This window comes from Dermacentor andersoni, chromosome 2 (assembly GCF_023375885.2).
Source record: "Dermacentor andersoni chromosome 2, qqDerAnde1_hic_scaffold, whole genome shotgun sequence".
In the NCBI taxonomy this organism is placed as follows: domain Eukaryota; kingdom Metazoa; phylum Arthropoda; class Arachnida; order Ixodida; family Ixodidae; genus Dermacentor; species Dermacentor andersoni.
The window spans coordinates 237,218,635-237,234,090 of NC_092815.1; the positions used below are offsets into that span (position 1 = coordinate 237,218,635).

General features: G+C 43.6%; 1 protein-coding gene across 5 annotated transcripts in view; it reads left to right on the forward strand.

Annotated features, from left to right (window-relative positions):
* LOC126539910 (uncharacterized) overlaps positions 1-15,104 on the forward strand; it is a 107,780-nt gene extending 92,676 nt beyond the window's left edge. For 3 of the 5 annotated variants that reach the window (XM_055075702.2, XM_055075703.2, XM_050186730.3), the window contains 14 exons: positions 5,918-6,106; positions 7,390-7,551; positions 7,805-7,888; positions 8,417-8,497; positions 10,651-10,728; positions 11,412-11,477; positions 11,541-11,585; positions 11,668-11,754; positions 11,810-11,860; positions 12,192-12,245; positions 13,135-13,349; positions 14,156-14,315; positions 14,594-14,716; positions 14,976-15,104. In XM_055075702.2, the coding sequence (XP_054931677.1) occupies positions 5,918-6,106; positions 7,390-7,551; positions 7,805-7,888; positions 8,417-8,497; positions 10,651-10,728; positions 11,412-11,477; positions 11,541-11,585; positions 11,668-11,754; positions 11,810-11,860; positions 12,192-12,245; positions 13,135-13,349; positions 14,156-14,315; positions 14,594-14,716; positions 14,976-15,010 (1,430 nt within the window). In that variant the 3' untranslated portion in view covers positions 15,011-15,104. The remainder of the gene's footprint in view (positions 1-5,917; positions 6,107-7,389; positions 7,552-7,804; positions 7,889-8,416; positions 8,498-10,650; positions 10,729-11,411; positions 11,478-11,540; positions 11,586-11,667; positions 11,755-11,809; positions 11,861-12,191; positions 12,246-13,134; positions 13,350-14,155; positions 14,316-14,593; positions 14,717-14,975) is intronic. The other 2 variants (XM_055075704.2, XM_055075705.2) reach the window with 2 other exon arrangements.
* Positions 15,105-15,456: the final 352 nt, after the last annotated feature.

Here is a 15,456-nt window from a genome sequence, read left to right on the forward strand (position 1 = left end):
GATTGTGACGGAGATTTTTTTTCTTGCGTGAACAGGCTGACGTTTTTCTTCGAACTGTAATCCAAGTGCGGTTACAGGATTCCTTGTCAGACTACGTAATATCAACGTATTGTTTGAGGCAAGCAGTCTTATCTGGCTACCTACGAGAAGTTGCATCTTCGGTGCAGATTCTTAGGGCAAGATTCTCCTATGAGTACCTAACGAGTGTGACACGTAAGCGTTTATACAAAGACCTGCTTGATGTTTTTTTGCCGATTCCTGTGTACCGTGGGTTGTACCAGCTGGGTCCTGAGCGTGACGTCCTCAAGCGTAATTAGCGAATGCCGGTGAAACCTTCAATGAAATCTTTCTTTTTCCAACTGCATACCGGCACACTACCCGTGAAGCCATGGTTACACAGCAAAGGCCTTTTTGTTCCATGGTCTGACAATTGCTCAATTTGTAGAAAACCGGAAACAATTGAACATGTTTTTCTTGACTGCCATGACGCGATGTTCCTATCGGATGTACTTCAAAGGATTTTAAAAAAAGACCTGCCTTTAAGCCCTTTCGGAATTCGGTACTTACCTTGTGCTGAACCAGAAGGAGTCCCCAGTGATATGTTCATGGTCATGTGCATGCACAGTATCTGGCGAATAAGAATGGACGTCAGACATGCGCATTTGTATCCCCAATCGGCAAGACACTATTTCGTAGAAGCTGTCATTTATATTAGGGATGTTTATAGGGCCCTAAATGATCCTCCGGAGTGAATTACTGTTTTTGATGAATTAGGCAAAATTAAGCCATTTTAAAACATACGAACTAGCCGAATGGCTAGGGATTTGATGTATTGTTGTTTGCTGTTATGTTTGTACAATGTTCATCACAAGGTAATAAAGAAAAAAGATTCTGTGTGCTGTGATCACATGGGGATTAGTACCTTGCCTTGTGGCTACAATAAACCGGGTTCGAATCCTCGTCACGGCAATATTTTCTTTATTTTCCTGAATATAAATGCGTCCGTAAAGAACTCGCCTCTGGGCGCTCGTCACACAGCTCACAGGCGTAACAAGCCCGTTTCGCCGTGAGAGCACGCTGGGGTGTTTATTCCAGTTCCCTTCCTTCTGTGTGCCGTGATCGTATGGGGATTAGTACCTTGCCTTGTGGCTACAATAAACCGGGTTCGAATACTCGTCACGGCAATATTTTCTTTATTTTCCTGAATATAAATGCGTGTGTAACGAACTCGCCTCTAGGCGCTCGTCACACAGCTCACAGGCGTAACCAGCCGATTCTGCTTCCGGCAGCCGAGCTGAGCGGACGCAGGCTGGCAGGCCCTTCAAGGGTGGCTACAGCGGTACTTTCCGGCCGCGGTAACAAGTCTTTGACGTTGAGAATGATTATGAAGTTTTATTGCCGAACCTTCCTACAGGACGAGTCGTTTCGAATACTGTTTTTTTTACATGCTGACGTCCGTTCCCGGCCATATCGAGTGGAAGACTTCCGCGACACACTGTCTCGTCTGACGCTGCTCCCCAAGGTTGTTGCCCTAGGGGCGTATCGTATGAGCCATGTATGGGCGGTGACGTTCAAGAATATGGATGCTGTGAAAAGGATCCTTGGAGTCGGTGACCTCAAGGTGAAGAATTCTCGCTGCCTCGTCATCGATCCAGCAAACCAAGATGTGCGGATGAAGGTACACTGGCTGCTCCACAATGTACTCGACGAAGACTTGAAACGTGCGTTAGCGCCGTACGGCCACGATACGGAAGTCAGCAGGGAGCGGTGGCGGGTACACGGCGTGGCCGACAAGGGCTCAACGACCCGTCTGGTAACGCTCAGGTTGAAGGTGGGCCTTAAGATTGACAACCTTCCTCATCAAGTGAACGTAAGCGGTGAGCAAGCCCTTGTTGTTGTGCCGGGAAGAGCGCCCATTTGTCTACGCTGCCGAGGAAAAGGGCACATTCGTCGTGACGGCCGAGTGCCGCGTTGTGGTGGCTGCCGGAGGTTCGGTCATGAGGAGCGCGACTGCACGCTTTCCTATGCCAGCGTCACCGGGCCCGTGGAGGGGGGCGACGCGTCCGAGGTACTCATGGACGAGGCTGACGCTGAAGACGCAGCAAGTCCGGGCGACAGAGGGTCCGACAGAGTGCTGGCGACGCCAGACCCGGCCACAATAAAAGGGCCGAACGCGACAACAGGGCAAGAGCCCGCAGAACAGCCGTCGGAGCTACAACCTGGGAATGCAACGGCCTCAGAGAGGCCAGAATCGTATGAAACTTCTGCCAAGGAAACAGAGTTTACAGCTGGACAGGACAACATGGACGACAGCGAGAGCACAGTCGGCGGCCTGGCCGGCAAGCGCCCTTGGGACGAAAGTAGAGACGAGAAAAGTACTTCCGATGGCGTCGAGGCTGGAGAACCACCGACGAAGACAACGGGGATTAGGCATCCGTCTTTCAAACCGCGGCCGAAAATTCTGGTCGACCCACGGGCAGAGGCCAAGCCGCCTCTCCCGTCTTCATCGCCTGGGTAGGTGAGACTGTCGTGATTTTTGGATAGACAGTAATATGTGAAAGTGTTGTGCGGGAGCCGAGACGTAAAAACATGAAAAAAAGCCGAGACGCCCGTAAGTTGTGCAATTTCCTTGTTTTCTGGCGAGCATCCACTTGAAGTAAAAACCATATGGTAGGCCTACTCATTGCGATAACATGCCCTTTAAATGAGAAAAAGCCTTATGCGTAGCAACGCTCAACATTAGAGGACTTGGGTCTAGGAGGCGACAGTATCAGTTGCGGCGTTTGTTGCTTGAGAATGACGTTGATATTGCTGCCGTGCACGAAACGAAAGTCGAGTCCCAAGAGCAGACAGACCGCATGCTGTCGCCTTTCCGCTCCCTATACAATGTATGTGTCAGCCATTCGCATGGTACATCTGCCCAGACAACACTCGACGTCCTGAGTACGTCCTCAAAAGGTACAAACGTCCTCGTCCGTTCTGTGTCGTTCTGAGGATATCCTGGGGACGTCATGAAAAGGTAGAGGCGCCCTCTTCCGTTCTGCGTCGTTCTGAAGATGTCCTGAGAATAACAGTTGCAGGATTATCCTAGAATTGTGCTCAAAAGGACGTGTTCAGGATAACAAATCTGTTAATCCCTTGGAAAGCTGCTAGTTGTGAAATAAATGCCGTTTAAGTGTTGATTTATTACGAAATACAATTAAAAATAGCTGGTTATGTATAAAAGTCTATGAAGTTACGATGATAACCTAATTAGACGTTTTGCCTGAACTGAACGAACATCGGCATAAATAAGTCGTCGATGCAATTTTGGTAAATGAGCTATATTTTTCCTTAGCCGTCTCCCTTACGGACTGCTTGGCAAAAAAATAGGCGTTGTAAAGAATGACATTTTGCTCAATATCGCCGCCCCCGCGTTTTTTTTTTGGCCGCTGGCAACACTGGCATGAAGTCAAGCCAAGCCCGAGCCTCCCATTTTGGCGGGGCGCTCAATCAAAAAGATGGCGCAGTGCGATGCGGTCGCTGATGAAGTCATGACAGCAAAAAATGACCTCGAGCCAGATGTGAATGCCGGTGAGTGCTGTCCAGCCTTCTGAAAACCGTGGTGTTGTTTGTTGTGCTCGTGATGAAGGAAAGTAGTGAACGACAGTTTCGCCGGGAGCGAAAACGGCGCGTTGATGCGTGTGTTCATTTCCTAAGAGACGTTCACAACGACTTCGCAGCGCCGGCGTGCAGCGCCTCACATGCAACGGAGCCCACACAGGCGCTGTCTTTCGTGTCCGGCGCGGATGACTGCGGTCACGTGGAGAATCATCGTGAAATGAATTTGGATGATAGAGAGATTGCGCAATCTCCTGAGTTGAGTCCAGAGCTAGCACGTTTTGTTCATGACGATGTGCAAGTGGTGTGTCAGCATGGCGTAGTGGACACTGAGTTAGTGAGTGACCTAGTCAGCGGTTCTTTATCTGATGGCGACGTGGACTCGTCGCCTTCGACCATTTTGTTGCAACACGAACAACGCCAACTCCAAAGCAGTGATGCACAAATCACGCAGGACTCTGAATCTGATAGTGGCGAGAGCAATGTGTTGACCATACGGCAGATGTTGCAAGCATGGGCTGTTGAATCGCGCTGCCCTCAGGCCGCGGTCACGTCACTATTGGCAGTTCTGCGAAGCCACAGTTGCCTTTCTTCACTACCGTCGTCTGCTAGAGCTCTTCTGTAAACTCCAAAAAGGGTCCTTAACATCAAAGAGCTAGGAGGAGGGAAATTTCACCATTTTGGCCTAGAGGCAGGACTGCGGCAAACACTTCTTGGCCGTGAGCACTTGCCTGCCGAGCTTAGTCTTAGCTTTAACATTGATGGTCTGCCACTAGCCAAGAGTTCGAGAGACCAATTCTGGATCATCCTCGGCCGCATCCGGAATTTTGAAGATCGAGAACCATTTGTTGTCAGTGTTTTTTTCGGCAAAACCAAACCGCAAGATGCAAATGAGTTCTTGCAGTGCTTTGTTGAGGAAGCCAAAGAACTGCTGGCGGAAGGCCTTTCTGTTCATGATGCATCAGTTCCTGTGAAGCTGCATAGTATAATTTGTGACGCACCTGCTAAAGCCTTTGTCCTTTATATCAGGAGCCACACAGGATATTTCAGCTGCACAAAATGCACCGTCAAGGGAATGTATAGAGCAGGAAGAGTTTGTTTCCCGACTTTTGCTAACACCCTCCGTACTGATAGCAGTTTTCGCAACCAGAGTCAGGAGCAACACCACACAGGCCGCAGTATTTTGGGGGAACTCCCAATAGATATGGTAAAGGATGTGCCTTTGGACTACATGCACCTTGTCTGCTTAGGTGTCATGCAAAAACTCCTTGTTCTGTGGGTTCGCGGGCCGAAAGAAGTGAGACTTGGCTCTAAAGTTCGAAGTGAAATCTCTGAGAGGAACATTAAACTTGCAAAGTTCATTCCTTCTGATTTTAATAGGAAGCCGCGAAGTCTGGTGGAGCTAGATCGCTGGAAGGCAACTGAACTTCGCTTCTTCTTACTATACGGAGGGCCTTTAGTGTTGTCTTCTACAATCCCTTCCCACATGTATGAGAATTTTCTTACAGTGCATGTGGCCATTACAATACTAGCCTCACCTAATTCAACTGCAAGTGAGGTTAGTTATGCAGGTGACTTGTTAAACATTTTTCTTCGAAACTTCATCAACATTTATGGACAAGAGCAAGTGTCGCACAATGTGCATGGCTTAAGCCACATTGCATCTGATGTGTTGCACCTAGGTTCCCTGGATGCTTGGAGTGCATTTCCATTTGAAAACTACATGTCAAACATCAAGAGAATGATACGAAAACCTGAACATCCCCTTGAGCAGCTCTGCAATAGATTGTCAGAGCAAAGAAATGTTCCAAAAAGGAATTTGGTACCATCAGAAGGTCTATTTTCTGTAGAGCATAACTGCGGTCCATTGATTCTGCCATTCCAAGGCACACAGTTTAAAAAGGCCACATTACCTGGCAATGTTGTACTGGTAGCTGGTAAGAAGAACAGCTGCTGCACACTAAATAATGGAACAATTATTATTGTGGAGAACTTTGTGCATGACAAGTCAGGCACACCCTTTGTGATAGGAAGAGAGTTCCTCCAATGAAGAGACTTGTATACAAAACCTTGTCAATCAAGAATGCTTGGGATTTGCATTGCATCTCAGCTTTCTGGCTTGCGGTCCTGGCCAGTTCAGAGTATACTTCAGAAATGTCTGAGAGTGTTGTTCAAGAAAGAAAATATTATTTTTCCACTTTTGCATGCTGTTGTTCCGCAATAGTTGTCATGTTGCTGTACAGATGTTGCAATTTCATTTGTCCTCATTAGTGTAATGCTTTTGGAAATAAACTAGGTTTCTTTCTTTTTTTGCAAGGTGGCCTCTACATAGTAGTGAAATTTCCTGAAGAAGATGATGCTGTTGCCATTATACATAAAAACTGGATCGATGGCAACGGCTGTATGTGGCCTCCACAAACAAAATACATAAAAAGCTTGTTAAAAGCTGGGGCCATGCCTGGAAATGACTGGAGGAATCTGCCTTGTGAAGTGGTTGAGGCATTTGGTAATATTTATTATTTTGTCCATTTTATATATGCAGGCTGCAGCCGTATTGCAATGATTGTGTACTCTTCGAACAGGTAGACTTGTGTGCTTTATTAAACATGTAAATTAACTAATTCTGCATGCAGCTTGCACTATGTTGAATTCTGTTCTGAAGCCCCACCTGTTTATGATAGAACCTATAGGTCATACCAAAGCTTCAGATCAAGCGAGTGAAAGGTGAATGTTGAGCTTGCAAATTAAATGTCGGCCACTATGTCTTCAGGGAGAACATGCTGTTATTTAAGCGTCTTGTACATACTTGTTCAGATAATTTTAATAGAAAGTCTTAAAACAAACTATTGCAGCTATAACTTAAAACTATTCCAATCTGTTTTTATTCCAAATTGGCCATTAGCCCTCTGTGATAGGTCAAAATGGCTTGGGATCTGCCCATATTGGTGTGGCACCCACTCATATGGGCTGGACTCGAAACATTCTGACCTATCAGACGGCTAATGACCAATTTGGAATAAAAACATAGTGGAATAGTTTTAGGTTGTAGGGCTTTTTTGTGGACAACTGCACAAGTGAGTGCCCACACTGGTTGGGGCATGTGGTTGTACTGCGTTTAACCATAGCTGACTAAACACTTCTGTTGCTGAATGTTCTTATCAAAAGAATAGGAGCATCTTTATTCACATAGAAAATGTTACTTCTGCCACTTTGCACAAGCAAAGTAGGCCATAGTTGATCATTGCAATAATAGTTCAGCATGGTAGTTCCATACAGCACTACACTATGTTGCTTACAGCGCAAGGAATGCCGTCACTATCTCCCGTATTCCATGGGTACCAATATGGAGATGTTGGGGTAAATTGCTTTTATAGGTCAAAGCAGATTATTGACAATGTGGGACCACAATGAACTGCTTAGTTAGATGAGGCTTTAACTGATGTGATCTTGTTTCAAACGGTGCTTGTATTTTAATTCTTGCCCGCATTCAAATGAAATTTGCAAATTAATGCTGCCCATTTATTTATACTTATGCCATACTTGTCTTTCATTTTTGCCATAATTTCCTACTCATATGAAAAATCAGTTAAGCCAGAGAGGGCATAGGTGAAATTATATTTAATTGAGGTGTAGAAATAATGCAGTAAAGGGACATGAAAATGAACAAAAAGGTAACTGCTGCTTGTGGCAAGTAACCTTTTTGAATACATATGCAGTTTGAATACATTTAAAGTTCCAGTGATGTCCTGTATTTTTAAAGCCAGTGCGGAATAATATTGCCAATTTCAGCCAATTACCATGATGCTGTACGGGCCCTCAGAAAAGCTGAAGACAACTCAGACATCGCAAGTGCAAGTGAACGTGGCAGAGGAAAAAGGAAAAAGAAAAGAAGGCTCTACAGTGACGAAGACGAGATGCCACTCCCGCAGCCACCACAGTCTATGCAGAAAAGTATGCATTTTTTTCAGCTATCTGTAAAGAGGTGACAAAGATGTCATGGTCTTCATATTGGAGGGTTACTAGATTTGTGAAATACTGTTTACTAGTCTGCTATGCATGACAGTCATCAGCGGTGCTCTATATTGCCAGTGGACGTATAGCCAGGGAGTGGCACACTGGGCACGTGTTGCCCCCCCCCCCTCCCTTTCTCTAATCAACTGTTACACCTAGAGTGCTCAGGCAATTTTGTCATGTTCTCATGCAGGAGCAACACATGGTATTGCAGAAAGATCTGCAAGGATGGAACCGTCAAGTATTTCGACTGTTTCACAGCACTCGGCATATAATGGTATGGTTTCTTGCATGCATTTATGGTGCATAAATGAAGTTGTCAATTTTATAATGTAGTTTAAACATCTCATTGTTTAACTCAAAAGAAGCTGCTGATTGCATTGCCACAATTTTTGATAATTGCAACTAAATCTGGTAATTTTTGCATCACTTGTTTTGCTATGCAGGTGCAATATTTGATGTGCAGGCCATCGAACCACATTTCGGTTTTACTTGTTGCTTGAAAGAGTTGTGGCATGCCATTTGCTCATTTGCTGCATGTTCGTATTTGTTATTATGTAACATTTGCATTCACAATTGTCATCACAGAGAGCTTGTATCACAGCACGTAGCAAATTTTAACATCGCTGGCTGCAGGGATGTCAAGCCCATTAACGTTTATGTAGCTGTCTGTGCACTTAACGGGTCTAAATATTGAACCTGAAACATTAGTATTGCAATATGTTTTTATACTATTAACAAGTACCGCTGTTATGATTGCAACGAGCAGAATTCTTTCCAAGTTATACCTTATGTTCTTGTGCAGAAAGAATGCATGGTACTGCAAAGCGGTCTGGAAAGGAGTCACTGCACTCGTGGAACGTTCCACAGTGCTCTGCATATAATGGTAAGACCACTAGCTTGTGTTGGGTTAGCTTGTGTTTCAGCACACTGAAAGATAACCTTTTTGATCTGCTTGAACGATACGTGCTGTCATGGGTGTTGACGAAACATCGCACCAAAAGCAAGCCATGGTTTACAAAAGAGGTGCGCAGATGCGTTGAAGAGAGACATCTATATGCATGCCTAAAAAGAAAATAATTGCAAGAATCAGTTCAGAAAGATTACAAAAGATATGAATAGCTTGGTTCAAAAAGTTAAATTTGCCTACTTCTAGTCCTTTGGTCACCCTAAAGGATTTTGGCAGTATATATTTTAAAAAATAGGAAGGGTGGGTTGTCCGTCCCACCACTTCATCATGACGGAATTATTGTTCACTATAGTCTGGAGAAAGTGAAGTGCCTTAAGGCGCTTTTCAGCTTGGTATTTTCTACTGCTGAAAGCAACATTTGCCCGGCCGACTATTGCCCTGACTTTATCAGTACCAAACCCATGGCAGCTGTTCTATTTGAAGAGCGAGGAATCGTGTCATTCTTAGGAATGCTTGAAAGAAAACAGTGCTACTACACCAGACAGTTTACCCACGATCCTGCTCTTTTCTTGTGCTTTTTCTTTGTCAAAGTAGCTGCAGATTTTCTTCACCAAGTCATTATAAGACTGATTTTTACCTGATGAATGAAAACTTGCAAACGTTGTGCCTATCTTAAATCAGGACTTTTAAATATTGTTTCAAATTATTGACCAGTGTCTTTGACCAGTGTGACATGTAAAGTTTTTGAGCAGAAGTTTTATACTAATATGAGTCATCTTAGTGCATGCTCATTGTTAAATACCCATCAGCATGGTTTTCGCAGCGGTTACTCGTGTGTCACCCAGATTACAGAATTCGTTCATCACTTAACGAGTGCACGGGATATAGGACATTCTGTTGACTGTATATTTCTTGACATCTGAAAAGCATTTCATGTTGTGTCACATTCGTTATTAATAGAAAAATTATCTTGGTACAACATAAATGAGAATGTGTCTGCTTACATATTTTGAGAAGCCAACAAACAAAGACTCCAAGGACAACATAGGGATAGGGAAATTATTTGTATGCACTAATTGAATTAAAGAAATGATAAATTAATGGCAATGAAGGTGGATGAAAAAACAACTTGCCACAGGTGGGGAATGATCCGTCTTCGTGTTACGCATGCGATGCTCTAGCCAATTGAGCTACCGCGGTGCCATTTCCCCATCCACTTTCTTGGGTATTTGTTTTACTACAAGTAACCTTGGGAGTGTTAGCAAGTGCTACCACTCGCCAACCTCAGCGGCTGATTGGAACATCCTTTCTGCCGCAGGCGTCACGAGTACGTGATTTTTTTGGTTGAAGGCAACTGGTCAATAAACCCACGCGTGCTTCCTGAAGGCATCAATGTTGCCAGATTCGAGACACTCCATGCCACCTGAAGGCATCGATGTTGCCAGATTCGAGACCCTCAACAAGGGTCTGGAATCCGGCAACATCGATACTTTCAGGTAGCATGCATGGGTTTATTGACCACTTGAGGGTCTCGAATCTGGCAAGATTGGTGCCTTCAGGTAGCATGTGGGGGTTTATTGACCAGTTGCCTTCACCCAAAAAGATCACGTACTCGTGACGCCTGCAGCAGAAAGGATGTTCCACATCCGCTGACAAGGTTTGTTAGGGGCGGCGCTAGCTAACACTCCCAAGGTAAATACCCAAGAAAGTGGATGGGGAAACGGCACTGCGGTAACTCCATTGGTTAGAGCGTCGCACCCATAATCCGAAGACGTGGGATCGTTCCCCACCTGTGGCAAGTTGTTTTTTCATCCACCTTCATTTCTGTTAATTAATGATTTCTTTAATTCCATTAGTAACTACAAGTAATTTCCCCCATGTTTTCCTTGGTGTCTTTGTTTGTAGGCTTCTCGGGATTATCGGGGCCCCTCAGTTAATCCCCTTCTCGTTGTTTACACATTTTGACACTTTTCATAAATGAATACAACCTACAAACTTTTACCACATGTTCTGGCATTTAGTTATAAATTACAAGCAATTACAATTAAGAATTGTGAATGACATAAAATTAAATTAAGAATTACAAGCAATTGGACCCAGCTGAAGTGATGCCTTGTGTTCTTGTGCAGAAAGAATGCATGGTAGTCCTGAGTGTTCTGCAAGGGAGCCACTGCAGCGGAGCTTTCCACGGCGTCCTGAATGTGATGGTAAGACCTCTAGTTTGTCTTAAAGTGGCTGAACAAAGTTTAACCTTGCATATTCTGTATAATTATTTTTACAGTCTTTGTCCATCATCGACTAATACATATTGTGTTGCTGATTTAACTGACAAAATCAAAAATCACCACAAAGCAAAACAAGTTATGTATCATGCAGGTGCCAATGGGGCAAATCTTTAAATCTTTGTTGGATATCTCAGAATTTTCATTTACTCAAAAACCCACAAGCATCCTTTCACAAGGGGCCAGCTGCACAAAAATTTAATATGATGGCTGCATGGATTCGGTGTAGTCTGAGTGGTCACCCGAAAGTTGCTACTTATGCTACCGTATGCTCACTGTCTGTGTACATATTTCAACACTTTGAGTAAACGAATACAACCTACATACTCTCACTACATGTTCTCACATTTAATGGCAGGTTTTCTTTGCTACAAGCAGTGGGGTGTAGCTGACTGAGCCATTTATATTGAGTTTGCAAAATTGCTCATTATGAGTCCAACGCTAAATGCACGTTACATTGCAGAAAACAGCAGTTTAAGTTGCATCTCAACGCCATGTGGAGAAGGTAGATTTGAATTTGCAGACTGTTCTAAAATGCACACATTTTGTCAATGTGATAATTTTATTCGAAACTGCAGTGTATTGCTTCTATTTTGGTGACATTGCAGACAACGCTCAGAGTGACTTGCCAGGCTTGTGGCCGTGTGTTAATCGAACGGCGACACCAAGCTCAGGTAAGGTTTGCATGGCTATCGAAATCAGCTCCAATACTATATTTGTGCTGTTTTTTTTTGAAGGCCATTACGACTGTAGGAGCCAGCCATTTGAGCATGAACATTTAGGTAGGTTCAGTGCATCATGTTCTAGTACCATGGCATGCCAATTTATTCCCTTTGTTGCATCGACACTTGTCTTTGCAAATAGGGTTGGAGAGACGCCAGAAAACTAGCACCCATGCCCGCTCGCCTCTTACAGCTGCCTCTCAGCCAAGAAATGACTTCTCACGATCAGGTAAGACTAAGTATATTGATTGCACTGCTGTTACTTATCTTGCCATAACTTGCAGGATCATATGGGCTGAGCAGGGCTTCATTTCCCACTGCTGATGTACTGTCTAGTAAGTGCATGTTACTTTTAGTTGATACTAAGTGATAATTTGAATGCTAAGTTTGGCCATGCTCTGTCATACAACAGGGCATGACTATTGCATGACTATTGCAGTATTGCTTTCTGGTACAGCACAGAGTAGATTCTGTTGCAATTTAATTAGGCAATACTGCTGAATGAGCTTGCAAAATGTGATTACATTCATAATGCAACCTCGACGTTCGCATGCTATGCAACTGCAAACTTGTGAACTAGAAAACCTTGTTTTGCTATTGATGGACATTTCATTGGCAAAGAACCTTGTGCGGGAAATTTACTCTCAATGGCTAAATAACTTGCAGCACCTACCTCAAGGCCCACAAGCAGGTCGGTTTCAACCATAAATGGGCCATCTGGTAAGCAAAAAACTACATTCTATTAGACTGGTGTTCTAATTTGAGATGCTTTCTAGTGCTACGTATTCTGCCTGTGCATAATGCATGCCTGGATTCCTTGGGCTTTTTTTAACATAATGGTTAGCATCCAAAATCACGGTTGAGTGTGACACCCTGGACAAAGTTTTAAGATCAAAAATAACGTACAGCGCGAAGGACAAGGACTGCGAGAGACGACATACACAGCGCTGTATATGTCGTCTCTTGCAGTCCTTGCCAGCGCTGTGTATGTCATCTCTTGCAGTCCCTGTCCTTCGCGCTGTACATTATTTTTGATCACGAATTATCAACTAGCCCAAGCAACCACCCTAAAATTGAAGACTTTTGTGCGCATGGATTTTTGCTGTCAATGTGAAATAGACAAGAAACTACGAGTGTGCATCATCCGAGTTTTCATTGTCAGCTTGCCTTGTCTACTACAGGTGGATGGCCTCTACCTTCCATCTCAAATTGGCTGTATGCTTATCTGCCAAACCTAACCTATGCCTGCGGATTTCTTGATCTCATCACTCTGTCTGCATAATTCTCTGCTGCCCTCAACTGCCTACTCTTCCCTTTATATATCACCATTCATCTGGTCTACCATTACATACATGAGACAACCTTTCCAGTTTCACTTCCCTTTATTCTAAACTAGAATGTCATTTGCCTACCTTCTGCATTTACATGTAAATTTTTTGTTTCATTGCTAATTGCACGATTGCCTTTTTTGTCAATTTTCTTAGTTACCAAAGTTCTAGCTCCATGGGCTAGTGCTAGCAGAATACAATGATTACATACATTTCTTTTCGAATATGTCAGTAAGCTGCAGATTTTTATTACATTGTTATTGTTACCTCAATCTTTGTAGATTTTGAACACCAGGTCTTCAAAATCTTGCAAACAATTTTAATGAGGGTTGAGCACCAAGGGCGCCAACTTGATGCCATTGCACAACAGCTACGCAGTGGCCCTTTGACAGTTGGGCCCGCAAAGGATGTGGTCCCAAAACCATTCGAGGACATCGAGGCATTCGAAGAATTTGATGCCGAGATATCAACAAATGAAGGAACAAGGACACGCCTGGTCTGATATTTTTTCTTCTCTTTACCTCCTCTATCAAATGTACTTGCATATATGAAACTGACATTCCAGTGCACGTTTTACAGGAATAGTGGTGCAGAGCAAAACATAACACTGACACTAGGAGGCACATAAAAAGGACAACACACTGCGCTACAAGCAACAGTGATTATTCTCAAAACCAGACTGCTTCTATACCATCAGCCTCAAGCAGACATAGATCACGTGGAAGCACTGAGACATGCACTATGAAAATCACACCATCGAAATTGTCATTGCTTATGCAGGAAAGCTAACTCCTTGGGAAATAACGCTATTGATGGCTTGTTAATTCAAAATTCACCAAGTATGTCGATATGCTCTGCCTCAACAATCAATAAGGTGACCTCTTTATATGGAGCAACAATGATGGCGAAAACACGATTATTGTTGGCCAGATTGCTGAGGCCGAGCATATCGACGCACTTAGTGAATTTTGCATTAGCAAGCCATCAATAGTGTTGTTTCGCAAGGAGTTAGACTTCCTGCATAAGCGGTGACAATTTGTTCTGGTAGATTATCGTGGGTCGTGAATATGGTTCGACAGTACGACTTTCATAGTGCATGTCTCAGTGCTTCCACGTGATCTATGTCTGCTTGCCACTGATGGTATATAAGCGGTCTGGTTTCGAGAATAGGTTGTTGCTAGAGCACTGTGTGTTATCCTTTTATGTGCCTCCTAGTGTCCATGTTACATTTAGCGCTACATCAAAAGTATTCCTGATGATTCACCAACAAGCGCCCTCCCCGTCACTACCCATGTTTTACAGGTGCAGCAATTTCATGGTCTTGGAGGCAGCAGCATAGGACCCGCAACACGGCGCATTTTAGGAATTTTGCTAAGCCAAAAAGTGGCAGTGCAGTACAGTTGGCTTGGCAAAAAAGGAAAGAAAAGTTTTTCTGCACTGCAAGTGGCTGACACAATCACAAGTAAGGCATTGGCTGCCTGAATGTTTATATTGTCGGTAAAAAGAAACTTGGTAGAATAATTTCCTTTCTCGCTTTCAAAAGTCAAACTTGTATGGGTATGCATACTTCGTAAATGTCAAGCTGAGGAGTGTTAAACCAGCTGAGCCAAGTACTGTTGTACTTGGGCAAGCTAAGATGGCTAATATGTAATTTCCTGTTGTTTCTGGATACTGTTAATGTTTTGCTTTGAGGTTGTATATGTACAATGTTGTATAAGTAATCTCCAGTGGATCTTTCAGGGGCTGTAATGCAAAATTTTCCCACATCAAAAAGAAATGATGTCGAGAGTATAATAAAGGTGTGGCTGCGCCACTCTGGCGAAAAACTTCGAAAACAGCAGGCCAAGGCTGCCACATCTGAAAGTGAGTTTGGTATTTAGACTATCGTGAAAAATACTCAAAACATTATTATCCTACATGAATACTTAACATTTGAAGGCGAGTGTTTTCGTGCTTATGGGTTTGATCCCCATATGACAATTTGGATGCTGTCTGGCACCCAACATAGCTGCATGGGCTGCCTGTTTGAGAAGTTGCACTTTGCTGTACTTGCAATATTTATATTCTTGTAGAACCATTGTCATTATCAGTGCTCATCATCACAGTATACATTTTCTTCTAGGCTCACTGGATGTGAACTCGGATTTCTCTGATTAAATGCCTGAAAATTCAAGATTTCAAGAGGAGTAAATTTGCTCAAGATTTATTGCTGGCCTTGGCAGGTGCCACCAGTCTATAATAAACTCTAGTCATTGGGAAACTGGTTATATTTGTGTTTGCTTTAGCACGTGCCATGACTATCACCCGTATGCATTGCCTGCTACAGATACTTTTTAGAACCAGGTAGATTCATTTTCGTTGGTGCAGAAAAATTACATTTTCTTGCAGCCAGAATTTCATCCATGATGCAAAAGGCAGAATTGACATTATCTGGGCAAGGTGCTCATGCCACCTTCAATATTGAGTTTCGTGCGATAGATGAAGTAGCCAATTCAATTTACAACCACACGTCAGGCAATTAAGCAGCACCAAACCTTACTGTGCATGTGTGTTGAAAACTAGCTGATCATGGCAAGAGCTTGTGCTACTTTTGTCACGTAATG